Source organism: Herpailurus yagouaroundi, unplaced genomic scaffold (assembly GCF_014898765.1).
Source record: "Herpailurus yagouaroundi ecotype Mexico unplaced genomic scaffold, PumYag 159, whole genome shotgun sequence".
Taxonomy (NCBI): Eukaryota; Metazoa; Chordata; class Mammalia; order Carnivora; family Felidae; genus Herpailurus; species Herpailurus yagouaroundi.
Window position 1 is genome coordinate 9662996 of NW_024412400.1, and position 14508 is coordinate 9677503.

The 14508-nt window shown below is 53.4% G+C and overlaps 1 protein-coding gene across 9 annotated transcripts in view; it reads left to right on the forward strand.

Annotated features, from left to right (window-relative positions):
- The window catches only part of TRAK1 (trafficking kinesin protein 1), a 125208-nt gene extending 111039 nt beyond the window's left edge, over positions 1-14169 (forward strand). For 8 of the 9 annotated variants that reach the window (XM_040479915.1, XM_040479909.1, XM_040479910.1 and 5 more), the window contains 2 exons: positions 8362-8464; positions 11393-14169. In XM_040479915.1, the coding sequence (XP_040335849.1) occupies positions 8362-8464; positions 11393-12191 (902 nt within the window). In that variant the 3' untranslated portion in view covers positions 12192-14169. Of the gene's footprint in view, positions 1-8361; positions 8465-9221; positions 9313-11392 lie in introns of all 9 variants that reach the window. The other variant, XM_040479917.1, reaches the window with a different exon arrangement.
- Positions 14170-14508: the final 339 nt, after the last annotated feature.

Here is a 14508-nt window from a genome sequence, read left to right on the forward strand (position 1 = left end):
GGGGCCTCCTGCTGACCTTTGCCCACAGCCCTCCTGGCCCCCCCCCCCCCCCCCCCGCTGAGGTGCAGGGCAGGAGCGAGCTGAGGTTCGTGATGGCGCCTCCCAGGCTAAGTTTGGATGCCTGTGGCAAGGGACTTTATTTGGACCCAACTTTCCTTTTCTCTTTGACATCAATTTCAGAGGTAAAGGATTCAAAGTAAAAAGGATTGGTTTAGCACATAGGTTGATGGTTTGCTTATTTACTTTCTTAGCAGTTATCAGGTTAAGCTTGCAAGGGAATGAAAATGTTTATTACTGAATATCTTCAGAACGGGAGACCAGCTGTGGTATTGTCACTTACCTTTGTGAGCAGCACCGTTGTCCTTCCGGAAGGCAGACGGTGGTATGGGAAGCACGGCGTCTGCTGATTTATGTGACTGAAACTGTAGGAATCGTGTCAGCTGTGATGACCTCTCCCTGTAGTCCTACATGGACTAGAAAGTGAATGCTTTAAGTGTGAAGAAGCATCATTAACTGTGTCTTCAAGAAGTTACACAAAAGGAGTAAAACTTGTCAAGTCAGCTAAGAGCTTCTCTTGAAGGTCAGAGGGGGAGAGGGGACCAATTATGAGGACATAAGTCCTGACCACTTTCCTTACCCTAGACAAAGACGTATTCAATTGCTTCTTCCCTCTTTCCTCAAACCTCAGCAGATTCATCCCAGCAACTTTGAAGAGAGGCACACAAATCTATAGTTGACATTTAGAGGGATCGCAGGTTGGAAGCATGCATTCAGAAAGAGTTCTATAGATCGCTGAAGGTAACACAGGAAAGGGCTGAGCATTTAGAGAAGGGTTCTTTGGAGCTCATTTGCTGGGTCAGAGTTGTTAAAAGCTCAGTGCTCAGAGGGGATCGGTGCAAACAGCGATTTGGCCCTTTTCTCTCTATTGGGAGTAACAGGACCGTTTTGATTACTGGAATGTAAGAAGCATGTCACTCTAAATAAATCACCCGAGAGGCCCCAAGTGGCACTCTGTACACAGTCTTGGAGTCACAGGTAAATAGCTAAGCTTCAGCAGGAAGGACTAGGGCATAGTCTGTCTTGGGATTTGTATCCGGGCTGGTCTGGTCCCTGCCTTGGTCTGTCCCTAATGCTTAGGGTTTCTCTTTTTTTTTTTTTTGTTTATTTATTTATTTTGAGAGAGACAGAGACAGCACAAATGGGGGAGTGTCAGAGAGAGAGAGAGAGAGGGAGAGTGTGAATGAATGAATGAACGAACCCCAAGCAGGCTTTGTGCTGCCAGCAAAGAGTGAGTGTGGGGCTTGAACTCACAAAACTGCAAGAAGTCAGACACTTAACCGACTGAGCCACCCAGGTGCCCTGATGGCTTAGGCTTCTGTGGTGCCAGACAGCACAGTCCCAGGAGCTGCCTCTGGGAATACTTAGTAGGGAGAAACTGAAGACGGGAAGGGTTAGCCTTTTTTCTTGCAACTATTCCTAAGGGAGGAAACTGGGGAGACTTATATATTAGGCACTTTTATCTAGAGCCTGTTAGCTCGTGGAGAAAAAGTTTTGAGCACGGAAAAAAAAATTAATACATTTTAATGTATTATTGTATCATTATTGGCTGATTTTTATAAGCCCCTGTCTTAAAAAAAAGTGATTCCTTGTTGTTTGTAAATAATTTAGATGATTAAAATGGATTGTTTAAAACAATTTTTTAGATTATAGTTTTACTTTTTCAGGGACATTGTATGTTATTAACTCCTATAGAAAGTACACTTTCTCAGAAACAGTCATTATCTTGTACTGTCCATGTTGTGAATTTTAGGTGTTTATTTGTAGGGAGGAGCCCGGCACGTGAGAAAAGATTCAGATCAGAGTTTTTTTGTTTTTTTTTTTTTTTAATTTTTTTTTTAACGTTTATTTTTTTGGGACAGAGAGAGACAGAGCATGAACGGGGGAGGGGCAGAGAGAGAGGGAGACACAGAATCATAAACAGGCTCCAGGCTCTGAGCCATCAGCCCAGAGCCCGACGCGGGGCTCCAACTCACGGACAGCGAGATCGTGACCTGGCTGAAGTCGGACGCTTAACCGACTGCGCCACCCAGGCGCCCCAAGATCAGAGTTTTAAAGTCATGCAGTTAAGTCGGCAGATGGTCGGGCTGTTTAGTTGAATTGTTTTGGACGCCCTGATCCTTAAAGGGGAGGGAGAAGTAGGGTGAAAGCAGCACAGAAGAAAGGGAAGGCCCGTTTATTTTCACGCTCACGCACAGGAAGGCCACTCAGGTGGGGGAAATTCCCCTGGAGCAGGCTCATGCCAGTCAGAGCGGCCTGTCTGGCTGTGGCCCCGCAGTGGAGTTGGGGCCGAGGTGCCAAAGTAAGTGTTGAAGGCAGAACTCACCTTTGGTCACAACAGCCCTTGAAAGTAGCCTGAAGCTGCAGCGTGGACCTCCCCCCAGCACCCCAGGCACAGGCCAGGAATTGGCTTCTTTCGTAGCTCCCTTAGTGGACACCTAGGTCGGGGATCTGTGGAGGAAAGGAGCCAGAGGGGAAGTGGGGCCCGCTGAGTAGTACTTCAGCGCATGCGTGGGGCAGGAGCCTGAATAAAGGCCCGCCTTCCTGTCCTTTCTGCCCCAGGACCCACGTGGGTCCTGAGGGAGAGAGGGCCGTGGGAGCCCGATGGGTCTGGAAGGGAAGCCCGGTTCCTTCGATTCACAGAACTTCGGGTGTAGGCAAGGTCCTTTCTGTCTCCACGGAAAGAGTTGATGACACGTGACCAACCCAACCTTCGTTCTGGAGCGGTTACAGGAGTTTGCTCCTTGTGCACAGAGCAGGTGGTCTGCTCAGACCCACTGGTGTTAGGCAATACTAAGGAAGGCCCGGTGCTCTTGCATCGGGATACCTATTAGACCAGAACGGAACAGGGCCAGAGGCTACCAGGAGGTGGAAACATGAAGAGTGAGGTCCTTGACTCCTCCCCAAACCGCCAGCTGGAGTCAACCCTGCTTACAATTTGCTGAACACGCCTGCGCTTCGGGAGTGCTTTCCGGACGGCAGCCTCACCTCTGAAAACCATAGGGGAGCCTTCCCGTGCTCTGGGGGGGGGGGGGGGGGCCCCCCGCCCGCCGGCGGCGGGGGGGGGGGCGCAGGCTGCTGACACTCAGCGGAGGAGCTCCGGGGTGGGTGCTGGCGGTGGGGTGAGCTGTCCGGCTGCACCACCTAGTGGTGGGAGGGGGAAGTGCGCCCCTGAACTGGCTTGGAAGGCACTTGGCTGGGACGCTCTTGGTGCCGCTTAAGTCAGGCCAGCTGCCCACCCCCGCGGGCATCTGCCACAGAAGGAAGGACGAGAGGACAAGGTCTAGGGCCGAGCTTTGTGAGCACCCAGAGGCTCCAAAGAGACTTTTGCATTTTGCCCCTTCGACATTTTAACCACAATTCTTTAAAAAAAAAAAATCCCTTTTTCTCCAGAGGGTATTTTAAGGACCACTTGTGGGAATTTCTGCCCCTCTCTGCATGAAAAGCTGTGAGAATGCTCATCGGTTAAATCACATACTCCTTAGATGAAACAGGGAATAGCCTGGCGCAATGGGAAAAAAACGGGCTTTTAATTATTTTAATTTTGCAGGATCCAAAAATAAGTTGTACAGAAACCAGAAAAAGATCTTGTGTGGCTTATTAAAAATCTCTGTGATAGAAACCTCCTGGTGCCTGTAGGCCCGGGTCTGCGACAGGGGCTTGGAGGTCTCTGTTGAGCTGCAGGGACAGACGAGGGGCTATGTTGAAGAAATGCTCAAGAGGCAGCCTTCCGGGGGCCCATGTTAAGCCTGGAGCTAAGGGCTTAAAAAATACCACCCTGTAACACCATTTAGCTTAAAATCACTTATTTTTTTTAAGAAGGGAGGAAATGCACTGCCGTATCAGAAACTGTTGTGGATTCCCCACCCTCCAGAGGAAAACGCTTGTTAGAGCCACGTGAACCCTGGACACAGTATTTATATTAATGATGAAACAGAGGGCACACAAAAGATTTATGGAGCTTTTCCCACAGGAACTCATGAAACTTCTTTTTTTCCCAGAAAAAATCATGGGCAGAGTTATATAAAGAAGTGACAGAAAGAAGTCTCTAAAGCATTTTCCTATGCCCTGACATTTTAAGTCTTTTAGGAAGAATTCGAAAGCATTGCCTTTTGCCCCTTCTTTCTTTTCTTTCTTTCTTTCTTTCTTTTTTTAATGGGCAAGCAGCTGACAGGCAGACATGTCCGCCTCCTTCCCTTCCCCCAAATGTGATTATTCCTTGAACAAAAAGTAACAGTCATTAGGAGCTAGTAAAAAGGTAAAAACAAAACCAAAGCAAAACCAAGGAAAGGTGCTGATGCTCTTAGGATTTAGCTCAAGCCATGCCTTTAAGCTGCATAGACCATGGTTTCTGTTTTCTGTGGGTCTGGTTTTTCTTGGATAGAAAAGGCTGGCCCGTGGGCACCGCTGTTGACGTGATGGCAGCTACTGGAACTGTAGGGGCAGGTGGGAGAGAGAACATGGGCGTGTGCGTTGGTTAATGAGTTTATAGAAATTGCGAAGCAGATCCGAACTGTGTGACAGCAACTTCACACGCTATGTGTTCAAATTAAGAAAAGGAAAACATTGGAGGCATTTTGTTCACTTTACGTAGGTTTGGCCTCTTCCCATGGAAAGTGGGGAAGAGCATACGGAAGCTTTCAGTGCATCACAAAGGCAGAGTCCTCTTTTTCCAGGATCTGGGGATGTGTTTGCAAGTTTGATTTTTAAGCTATTCATGTTAGCAAAAAGAAAGAAAATCTCCGGTGTGTGGCATGGCCAGGCTTCTCCGTCCTCAGAAATCCCCTTTGAAATAGCCTTGCCCTGGTGTGTTTTTGGTGACTCCTTAGAAACCTCCGGGTGCAGGTATAGTTTTTGGCATCCGTGTGGGCTCACATGAGGGCTCTTTTAAGGACTGGGTGCCATGATGGCCCTTAAAGGGGAAGTTCCTGTTCTCCCCAGCACATTACCAGCCCGAGGTATGGGGGGAAGGACAGCACCACTCGGATTGACTGAAATGCACGGGTCGCTGTGTACAAATCACATCATACGGGTGGGAGACCGGCAGAGTCTTGGTCACGCTTCATGTCCCCACCAGAGTGACCCTTTGCTCTCCTCACAATTAGAGCAGGCGGCCACGGGGAGAGCAGTGGGCTTTCCCGCCCGTCCCCGGGCGGCCCAAACAGTCCACCGAGCAGCCATCACCCAGGTCTGCGTAGTCCTCAGTGCTGTCTCAAGGCCACGCAGGGAGGAAGCCCCAGCTCACCGGAGACCGTGGGCCCCATCACTAGCTGCAGCGGCGAGATCCCGAGCGCCCAGTTTCGCCGTCAGTCCTCGCCACCCTTATCCCCTCCAGAGGAGCACAGCCCGTCAGACCGTTTACCCAGTGCACCTGCTCTAGGCAGAAAGCACGGACGGATCAGAGAGCACGTGAGCAGGGTAGCTCTTGCCCTCGGAAAGCCCTTCCGTGCCCCGACCTGCGGCTGGCCAAGGGGGTGTGCCTGCACGAGGCATGTTTGCAGAAAAACGAATGTGTACGCTGGCCCCCTGCGTGTAGTTCACCAGTGTAGACGGTCTCGAATAACAAGGATTAACTCAGTTTAAAGGTCCCCTTTGATAGATTAGGATTTTGTAGCCGTGTCAGAACCTGGCAGAGAAGGAACAGATGTGAATAATGAGGGATTAGGGGACGCTCGAGGGAAGCCCTTGTCGGTGTGAATCCTCTAACCCACGTGGTGCTGTCCCCGAGCAAGGCTGTGCGGCCCTGCAGCCCAGACTGAGGAGGAGGAAAAGGATTTAAGCAGGAAGTCCGAGTGTTAAATCCAAGCAACCCTGTCCTCGGAAGCCCCGGGTGGGCAGCAGGAGGTGCGCACACAGCTGCTGAGGCAGGGCTCTGGTGTCCCGTGGGGACCAGGGGACTCCAGGAGGGAGCCCTCCCCCTGAGCCCCTGCCCCTGCTGGCGAGAAGGCATCCTGTGCCTCTTTCTTGGAGGAACTGCTCTCCCGCAGGCAGGGCTTTGGGAATCAGCCTGTGGCTGCTCCGTGGGGAGCACCAGAGGCCTCGGGCGACTCACTGTCTCTGTGTTGTGTCCCAAGGAAGGGAAACGCTGCAGCCCGGCAGGCAGTGGTGACGCGCGGAGAGCGGGGCCAGGCGTCCCAGTGGTATTTCGGAGGGGCCGAACCTCTGGCTTGGCACTTTTGATTCCTTCCTGTTGATCTTCCTATCGGTTGCTTCTGGGAAATGACGGCTTCTGAATTTTAGCAGCCTTTTCCTGTCCCCAAACCCATCTGTGTCAGATGGGTTTTGCTTCTGCTGATGCCACCATGTCTCTAAAATGTCCATCTTACACCACGTGTCGCAAGGGAAGATCCAGTACGTGGTGGGGGGAGAGGAGCGAACCTTTGGGACCTTTTGATTCGATAATCTCCCGTGTTTAAATGGGGTCCACTCCTAATTAAAGCCAGCCTTGCTTTTGATTTTTGTTTTCAAGGTGCTCTCTCTTTCCACTGTTGTGTCTTCTTCGTTACCTCTCCTTCCTGCGTTTTTCTTTCCTCCCTCCCTCCCAAATAACCCCTCACGCCTGTTATTTGGGATGCTTCTCTCAGGCTTTTTATTGCTTTTGTTGCTAGATCTTATTGTGGCCAGAGAATCGTGATTGTTTGGTTGCCTTTTCTTCATAGCTTCTTCCATTTTTGTTTTGTTGGCCGTGATTTTCCAGTTACCCTGCCCGGTTCCTAAGCCGTCACATTTATCGGTTGAGAAAGATTCATAAAGGCTGTTTTCATGTGTGTTTTTGCCCCTTCCTGCTCTGCCCGGTGCTGCCCGTGGTTAAGGTTTGGCTCTGGTGGCTGGAGTGCTGGCTGCCTCTCCAGGGGCCACGGGCGCCTGCCTCGACCCAGAGAGATGAGTTGGACCATCATAATCAGGGCACAGCAGTCTTACGTTGGCGCCTCTAGTCCCTGCCACCATTTTTGTGCTCTGGCCTTGTCCTGCCTGCCTTCAGTTTGCCTGTCTCCGACAGTTTTTGTTTCATCTGGTTCTGGGCTTTTTTTTGTTTTGTTTTTTTTTATTTTTTTGTTTTTTAAGACCCAGTCAGCTGCGTGTGGATCTGTAGGTTTGGGGCACCAATCTCTTCTGTTTTGTTTTCCTTTTTGTCAAACCCAAGGGAAAACTTGCCAGAATGAGCTAGAAGATTCTAGTTCGCGGCCTTTTGAATCTTTGGAGTGCTCATGGCCTCTGAGAACCAAATGCGTTCTCCCTCCCCCAAGAGGTCTCTGGGGGCTGAGCTGCTAGAGGGGTGTCGGGACGGGCAGGGCGGGGGGGTCGTCCCACTACCGCATTGTGCCATTGTGCATGCTATCCAGAGCAGCATCTTTTTTTTTCCTTTTCCTTTTTTTTTTTTTTTTTTTTTTGCATTTGAGTTATGAACGAGGGTGACCTCTACAATCATGATGTCTCCCATAGACTCGATCACTTATTACTTCCCACTCGCCAGCTTTCTGATGCATGTTCCTAATGCTTCTGTGATTTACTTTGCCCCAAATCATAGTCTTCAGCTGCCTTAACAACAGCCCCTTAGCGCTTTAAAAGGAAATACATTGAGGACAACTTCTCTTTCATTAGAAATCAGACATCCTAGAGACGGCAAGAAAGCGGCCCGGGGGACGGGGGCCGCACGCACTGGTGTGTGTCAGACCGCACCTGATCCTGGAGCTAAAGACAGCCCTGGGCTCTGGGAGTCTTGCCAGCTTGTTGTTGGGGCAGCTGACATCCCATCTCCCACCCTGCGGACCACACATAGACAGTAGTGGAGCCAGCTCCCCCGAGCCCCTTTCCGTGTACACAGGAAAGGGAGCCATGTGGGCCTTGCCCCATTTCTGGGTGGCAAGGCCCCTCCCCATCCCCACGCCTCTCCCCTCTCCTTGGCAGAACTTGGCACCTGTTTGCCAGTAAAAAGAAGTGTGAAACACCACAAGAAGGAAGCTGATTCTGACCCCTGAGGAGGGAAACCAGATTACCCCCAAGGGCTCATTAGCTCTTCAAACTGGATCCACTACTGGCCAAAGAACGCTGATGGGGAACCCTGTCTGGATTGGGTCGGAAGCTGCAATTTGATGCTCTGCAAACCAGTGCTCAAAAGTGTGGTTATTTTTGAAAGACCACCTTCGATCCAGAACATGTGATTACACCTTCCTTGCCCAGATCCGGTTAACAAGGTAGCTCATCGCTTCTTCTGTCCCTTGAGGGCCATGCTGGGATTTTAACTTTCTCATGGGTTTACTTGGATGCGAGGAATATGTTCTGTTCCCCCCTCCCCCAATTTAGCACACCACCCTGGGAAGTGCATGTCACAGACCAACTCCACCTTCACCTTCACCACATGTCGTATCCTGCATCCTTCAGATGAGCTCACGCGGGTCACGCCAAGGTAAGGGACCCTGGCCCCGGGGTGGGTAAGGATGGGGTGAGGTCGGGGCGCTTCCTGCAAGGCTTACTGGCAAGAAAAGCCGAAATTGAGAGGCTCATTCAGAACCAACTTGGGCCAGCTGAGGCGTCTTGTAGCACCTGCTGTTTGGGGTCCCATCTTCCCTCTTGAGTTGAGGCCCTTTTTGATTCAGATCCAGCACAGAGAGACGTGGACCCAGGCTCTAGGTGCCTTTTTAGCTGGCTGCGTCCCTCCCTAACCAGCCGAAATTGACGCTTCCACAGTCAGCAAAGCCACGTCCGTTGGGATTTTGTCCCAAAGTCTGTCAGTAGAGCATGGGGTTCCTTCACAGAGTGGAGGCCGCGTGCCTCTGGAATAGACTGCAGGAACCACGTGCCACAGCCACAGTGTAACGACTGAAAGGATAAGACTCGAAGACCCAGCCGTGTGCCCAGCATGGCCCATTTTCCTTCGGTGCCTTCCAGAAGCGATAGAGATTGACACTGTCTGGCAGGAGGACTTGTATGGCCTGGGGTGGTCTGCTTGGCTTGGTTTCAGGCCTTCCACAGCTTCTAGTGAAAGAGAAAACGGTCTCCCTCCACGGGGTGAGGTGACCCCCTCAGCCCTTTTCTGTATGGTGCAGTCGAGCAAGGCCCGGGGCGAATGCAGGTGAAGCTGGAAGGGAGGGAGGTGAGCAGGGCCAGCTCGGAGGGAGCCGCCGCCCCAGGGAACACCTTAAACTATGAATAATTCTCCGCAGGTCATGTGAGGAGGACGACGAAGCGGCCCTATGCCCCGTCGAGCTGAGAGGAGATGTAGGGCAGAGAATGAGCCCACAGGCGAGGCAGGGGGTGAGCACACCGCCAGCGGTGCCTGCCCCCGGCAGGGCCACCTGGAAGGAGCTGTGTGTGCACGCGTGGCCGCCACTAACCCAGGACTTAGGCGTGGATGTGTCTCTGTGGTTGTGCCTGGCTAACGTGGCCTTGACAGTGGATGCCCCTAACCCCTCTAAATGCTCAGTTGAGCCGAGTGCCGGCACTAATATGGGCCTAACCGAAGTTCTCAGCAGAAAGGGAATCCACATCTGAGCTTGTCTTCTCTGACTCCCTTCCTGCCTCTGGAGAAGCCGGCATCCCCACCCGTAGCCCGGTGTTGGAAGAGCTCTAGGTTTTTTACCACGCTCTGGGGCTTCTCCCGGGAGAGGCTGGTGCCTGGTGATCTTCTAAGCCGTAGGACTCAAAACAGCACTCCTGTCCCCATCTCGGGGTCCACGGAGCCTCATCAGGGACAGAAAAGTCTTGGGCGTTCACTAGCAAGAGAAGGCTTTTTGCCTGGGTTTGGAAGAATGGCAGCTTGAGACCAAATGAAAGATCTTCCTCAGAATGGCCTTGTAAACAAGATTTTAAGTCCCCCATGTTTTTGCCCCCTACTGCTTGTAGACCAGTTTTGTAGAATTCCACTTGTGCTTTTTGGAGAATCCATTTCTTAACCTTAGGAATCTGCTGTGGCTTCTAATCTTGTGTTTCTCTGAGTGCTCCCGACCCGCCAGCATCCCAAACCCTTAGCTTGCATAAGATGGGCCTGTTCTGGGTTTCTCACCCTGTGCTGACCAGCCAGTGGCAAGGTCACCCCAGTGTGCAGCCAAACAATGCCTTAGCTCGAACGTGCTTGTGAACCCTCCCTCCCCCAGCAGAAGGCCCCTGCTCAGGTCATTCCTGGGACCTGCTCCAGAGCGAGGCCCCTCCCTGCCCATACCCCTACTTGGTGTCTTGCCCAAGGTATCTGGCCTTCCTTCTGCCAGGCTGGGGACAGAGGGCTCTGTTCCCCCAGCTCCTGGGGCCCACCCAGCTGGCCTGCTCCAAGGGGTACCTGCAGCCCCTGCCATGGCCCTGGGGAGGTACCAGGGTGTGCTGCCCTGCCCTTAGGGGTTTAGCCGGCAACTGTGAAGGACCTCCATGCCTTTGTGGCCTGGCCCCATCCCTGCACCAGCTGTTAAGAGAGGGTCTTTCCTGATTTTTAAGCAGACAGCAATGTCTTTCCCCCTGCAGCCCCTGTTATACTGCGCTGGCCTCACTCCCTTTACTGCTGGACTCCAGCTTCTGGAACATAGTGGGTCCTCAGCCAGCATGACACAAGTGGATGGAGAAATCTTGCTGCTTTCCTTTGGTGACACAGGTGTCGCACCTCCCGTGAGCCTTTTTCTAGATAGGTCCATAGATGCAGGCCTGATAGTACGTGACACGGCTGCCTCTGACCCCATAACTCCGCTCACAGAGGTGGAATCGGCAACCACGGGAGGAGGACTAAGGGGGAAGCACGGTGCAGGGAAGGGCGCTATAGTGGAAGTCAGGAGGCCGGGGAGTGCTGCTGCTGTGATGCACACCCCTCAGCCTGTCTCCCCCTCACCCACGGGCTCTCCACCTGCTGGGGCCATTCCTGGGGGTAAGCTCTCAGATCCCGAGTCCCGGTTAACTTCTTGCCTCGGGAGTAGTCAGTAGGAAGGAACACCGGAACTTGAGTAATGGGGTAGGGAAAGAAAGCCTCTCTGCTGAAGGGCTCCCCCACCCCCCATCTTTGGGGTCACCCAGACTTGGGCTCGAATCCTGGGTCTTCCACTCAGTAGCTGAGCGTGACACTGAATCAGCCACCTAACCTCTGAGACTGAGTTTCGTCACCTGCCAAGGGGACAGTTGTCTCCACCCTCCGGGGCTGAGACAAGGGACTCATGTGCAGCTTGTTAACTTTAAACCATGCCCCCACGCAAGGGAATCCAAGGCCCCCAGGGGCGGGAGGGAGGAACAGACATAGAAAGAGGCATCTGGGGAGCCTGGGCGGGTCCTCCCTGCACTCCTGCGGGAGACTGGCCACGAACCTTTTCGTGGGGGCTCGTGGGCATTTTCTGATGAATGACCTCTTGTCCTTTCTTATCAGCCTTAACTCGGCTCCAACTCCAGCTTGTGGTGGCACCAGCCACTTGAAGTCCACGCCGGTGGCCACCCCGTGCACTCCACGGAGACTGAGCCTGGCCGAGTCCTTCACGAACACCCGCGAGTCCACGACCACCATGAGCACGTCTCTGGGGCTGGTGTGGCTGCTGAAGGAGCGGGGCATCTCCGCGGCCGTATATGACCCGCAGAGCTGGGACAGGGCCGGCCGGGGCTCCCTCCTGCACTCCTACACCCCCAGGATGGCGGTGATCCCCTCCACCCCACCCAACTCGCCTCTGCAGACACCCACGTCTTCCCCGCCCTCCTTTGAGTTCAAGTGCACGAGCCCTCCCTACGACAACTTCCTGGCTTCCAAGCCGGCCAGCTCCATCCTGAGGGAGGTGAGGGAGAAGAAGAACGTCCGGAGCAGCGAGAGCCAGACAGACGTGTCCGTCTCCAACCTCAACCTCGTGGACAAAGTCAGGAGGTTTGGCGTGGCCAAAGTGGTGAACTCAGGGCGAGCCCACGTCCCCACCTTGACTGAGGATCAGGGACCTCTCCTCTGTGGGCCCCCGGGCCCAGCCCAGGCCCTGGTCCCCGGGGGCCTGGTCCCCGAGGGCCTGCCTCTGGGATGCCCCACGGTCACGAGTGCCATCGGCGGGCTGCAGCTCAACAGCGGCATCCGGCGGAACCGCAGCTTCCCCACCATGGTGGGGTCCAGCATGCAGATGAAAGCCCCCGTGACTCTCACCTCGGGCATCTTGATGGGTGCTAAGCTCCCCAAACAAACTAGCTTCCGGTGAGGACGGGAGGGGGGCCCTTCCCCTGGAGGAGACCCGTCTTTGCTCCTGCCTCCCTCTCTCCCCCACTGCACTGCGCGTTCTCCCTCTCTCCCCCTCCGCCCCTCCCCTCTTGAGCTAGACAAATCAACCTCGTGCCTAATGGGGGAAGAGTGGAGACTTTGTACAGTGTGTACATAGGACCTGGAGACTTGTATCCGCCCTGCCCTTCCTCCATATTCCCACGGGAAGGGCCCTGGCTGTCACTGCTGTCACCGGGACTTTGTGCGGCCGGGGACAGGGGCAGGCGGGCGGCCCTTTCTCCTCCTCTCCTTTGAGAAGCACTGAACCCCCCGCCAGTCGTTCTTATCCCATGGATAGGAAACCAGTGAATCTGTGGCTCCCAGCGCTGTGCATCGCGAGCCGGCACGGGGCACCACGCCTCTGCCGGCCGGTGTCTCTGGGCGCCTCCCCTCGCTCGCCCCGGAAGCGCGGCAGGAGCCTCGGGCTGCGACCCCACGCAGCTGATGTAGCTTTCGGGAGCGCAGGGCTGTTCTTTCTTTCAGGGGCGGCCCGGCTTCCTCGAGACCTTCACTCCTCTGCTTCAACGGAGAGTCGCTTCTTTTTTTTGAGGTGGGACTTTTTCTTTCCATGCCTTCGACCTCAGTCGCCCTTCGCTGTCCCGTAATCATTCGTCAGGCCGCAGGTCTGACCTGGAAGAATGTATCCACGCTCCCGTCGCCCCTTGCGGCAGCCCCCGTGTGTCCTGTGTGAGGGTTCCGTTGTCTGTCTTTTTTATAGGCAGGGAAGTAATGGTACTAGATGGCGCGTCACAGTCCGCGTCCCGTGGTTCCAGGACACCGACACCGTACGGTTTTCCTCATACCGAACCGCTGATGAGAGAGCGGCGGGGCTTGGGGACCCCGTGTCCCAGCCCCGAGACGACACGTTTAACAATGCGATTAAAGGGAAAGCGGGTGCGGGGAGGAGGCTGGGAGTGGAATCTGTCAGCAGTGAAAGTAAAAGGAACCCCAGCCACCCGTACGTAATACGAAACCAGTTCACGGGAGAAAGGGGGCTGTGGCAGTCTGCTGGTTCCAGTCCTTCCTGGGACGCCCCGGGACTGGCCCGCGTGTCTTCACGGATGTGGTCTTCAGGCAGGCATTCGGCGCCCACACCCTGGGCCCTCACGTCTCAGACGTATCTTCTCCCGCTCCCGTGAAGGCCTGTGTCTCCTTGTGCCGCTGTTTAGGAGAAGATAGGTGCTTGTGGGAAGAACCGTGCGTGAACAAGGGAGCCTGGTCCTGTGGGTGGCGCTGATGAAGTTCGGACCTTTTATTTATTGGTGCGTGCTGTGTTTTAAACATGCGCCCTCCTTTCCGGTTCCGGCGTGGCTGTGGCATTCCAGGCCAAGCAGGTAACTTATTTATTCTAACCTGAGGACTGCGCCGTCCCTCAGGGTTCCGTGGTCCTTTGGTCCAGCCATCTGCGGAAGGGTAACATCCCGTGCAGACGAAGGTGTCGCGTTGCCGTCCCCTGTTCCCCGCCCCCTCCCCCAGTGTGTCCAGTTGAGTGAGTGGAAACCCACGCCCGCTGAAGCGTCTTTGAGAAAGTCTCAAAGGAGCAAACGTCAGTCGTCCGATTTTAGAGTATTTATTCTCAGAACACGAAGGTGTGGGTTGTTTCGGTTGTATGCGTGCACTCACTGCAAGGAGATTTTTTTTTTTATTTGAATGTATTTTAAAGCAGTAGGTAGAACCACAAAGGAGTATGAAAACCACGAATTGAATGGGCCACTTTGTGTATTCAGAGAGGAGCCACCCATCACCCCAAAGGAAATACCAGTGTAAAAAATCGGCAATTCGGAGGTCGCAGTACTTAGTATAGTTCATGATCGACCTTGTGCAACCACTACCAAAAAAGCGTGTTGTAATGCATCGAAAAATACAATTTCCTTCTCTAATGAATATCAATAAAATAAGTTCAAATGATGGAAACCACACTCGGATTCTGACTTGTATTCCATTTTTCATCGAGGAGATCTCTTTATGGGACACCTAAAGCTGTTCAGCTCTTTGGGGCGAGTAAATGAAAGCCGTATACTGTCCATACTGTTACAGCCACCCTTTCACACAATACTACACCTTAGACAACTTTCCAGTTGGAACCTCGAGAGCTTCCCTACATTCCAGGGAATTCCCTATTATACTGTGTTGACGTACCCACGATGAACACGTTCACCCTAGGGCTGGGTATGGAGTTAATTCCCGCCTTTTCTATCACAGCCCTATAATGAAAAAAACCTTTGCCTATATGTAATTTTCCACATATGGGAGCCCAT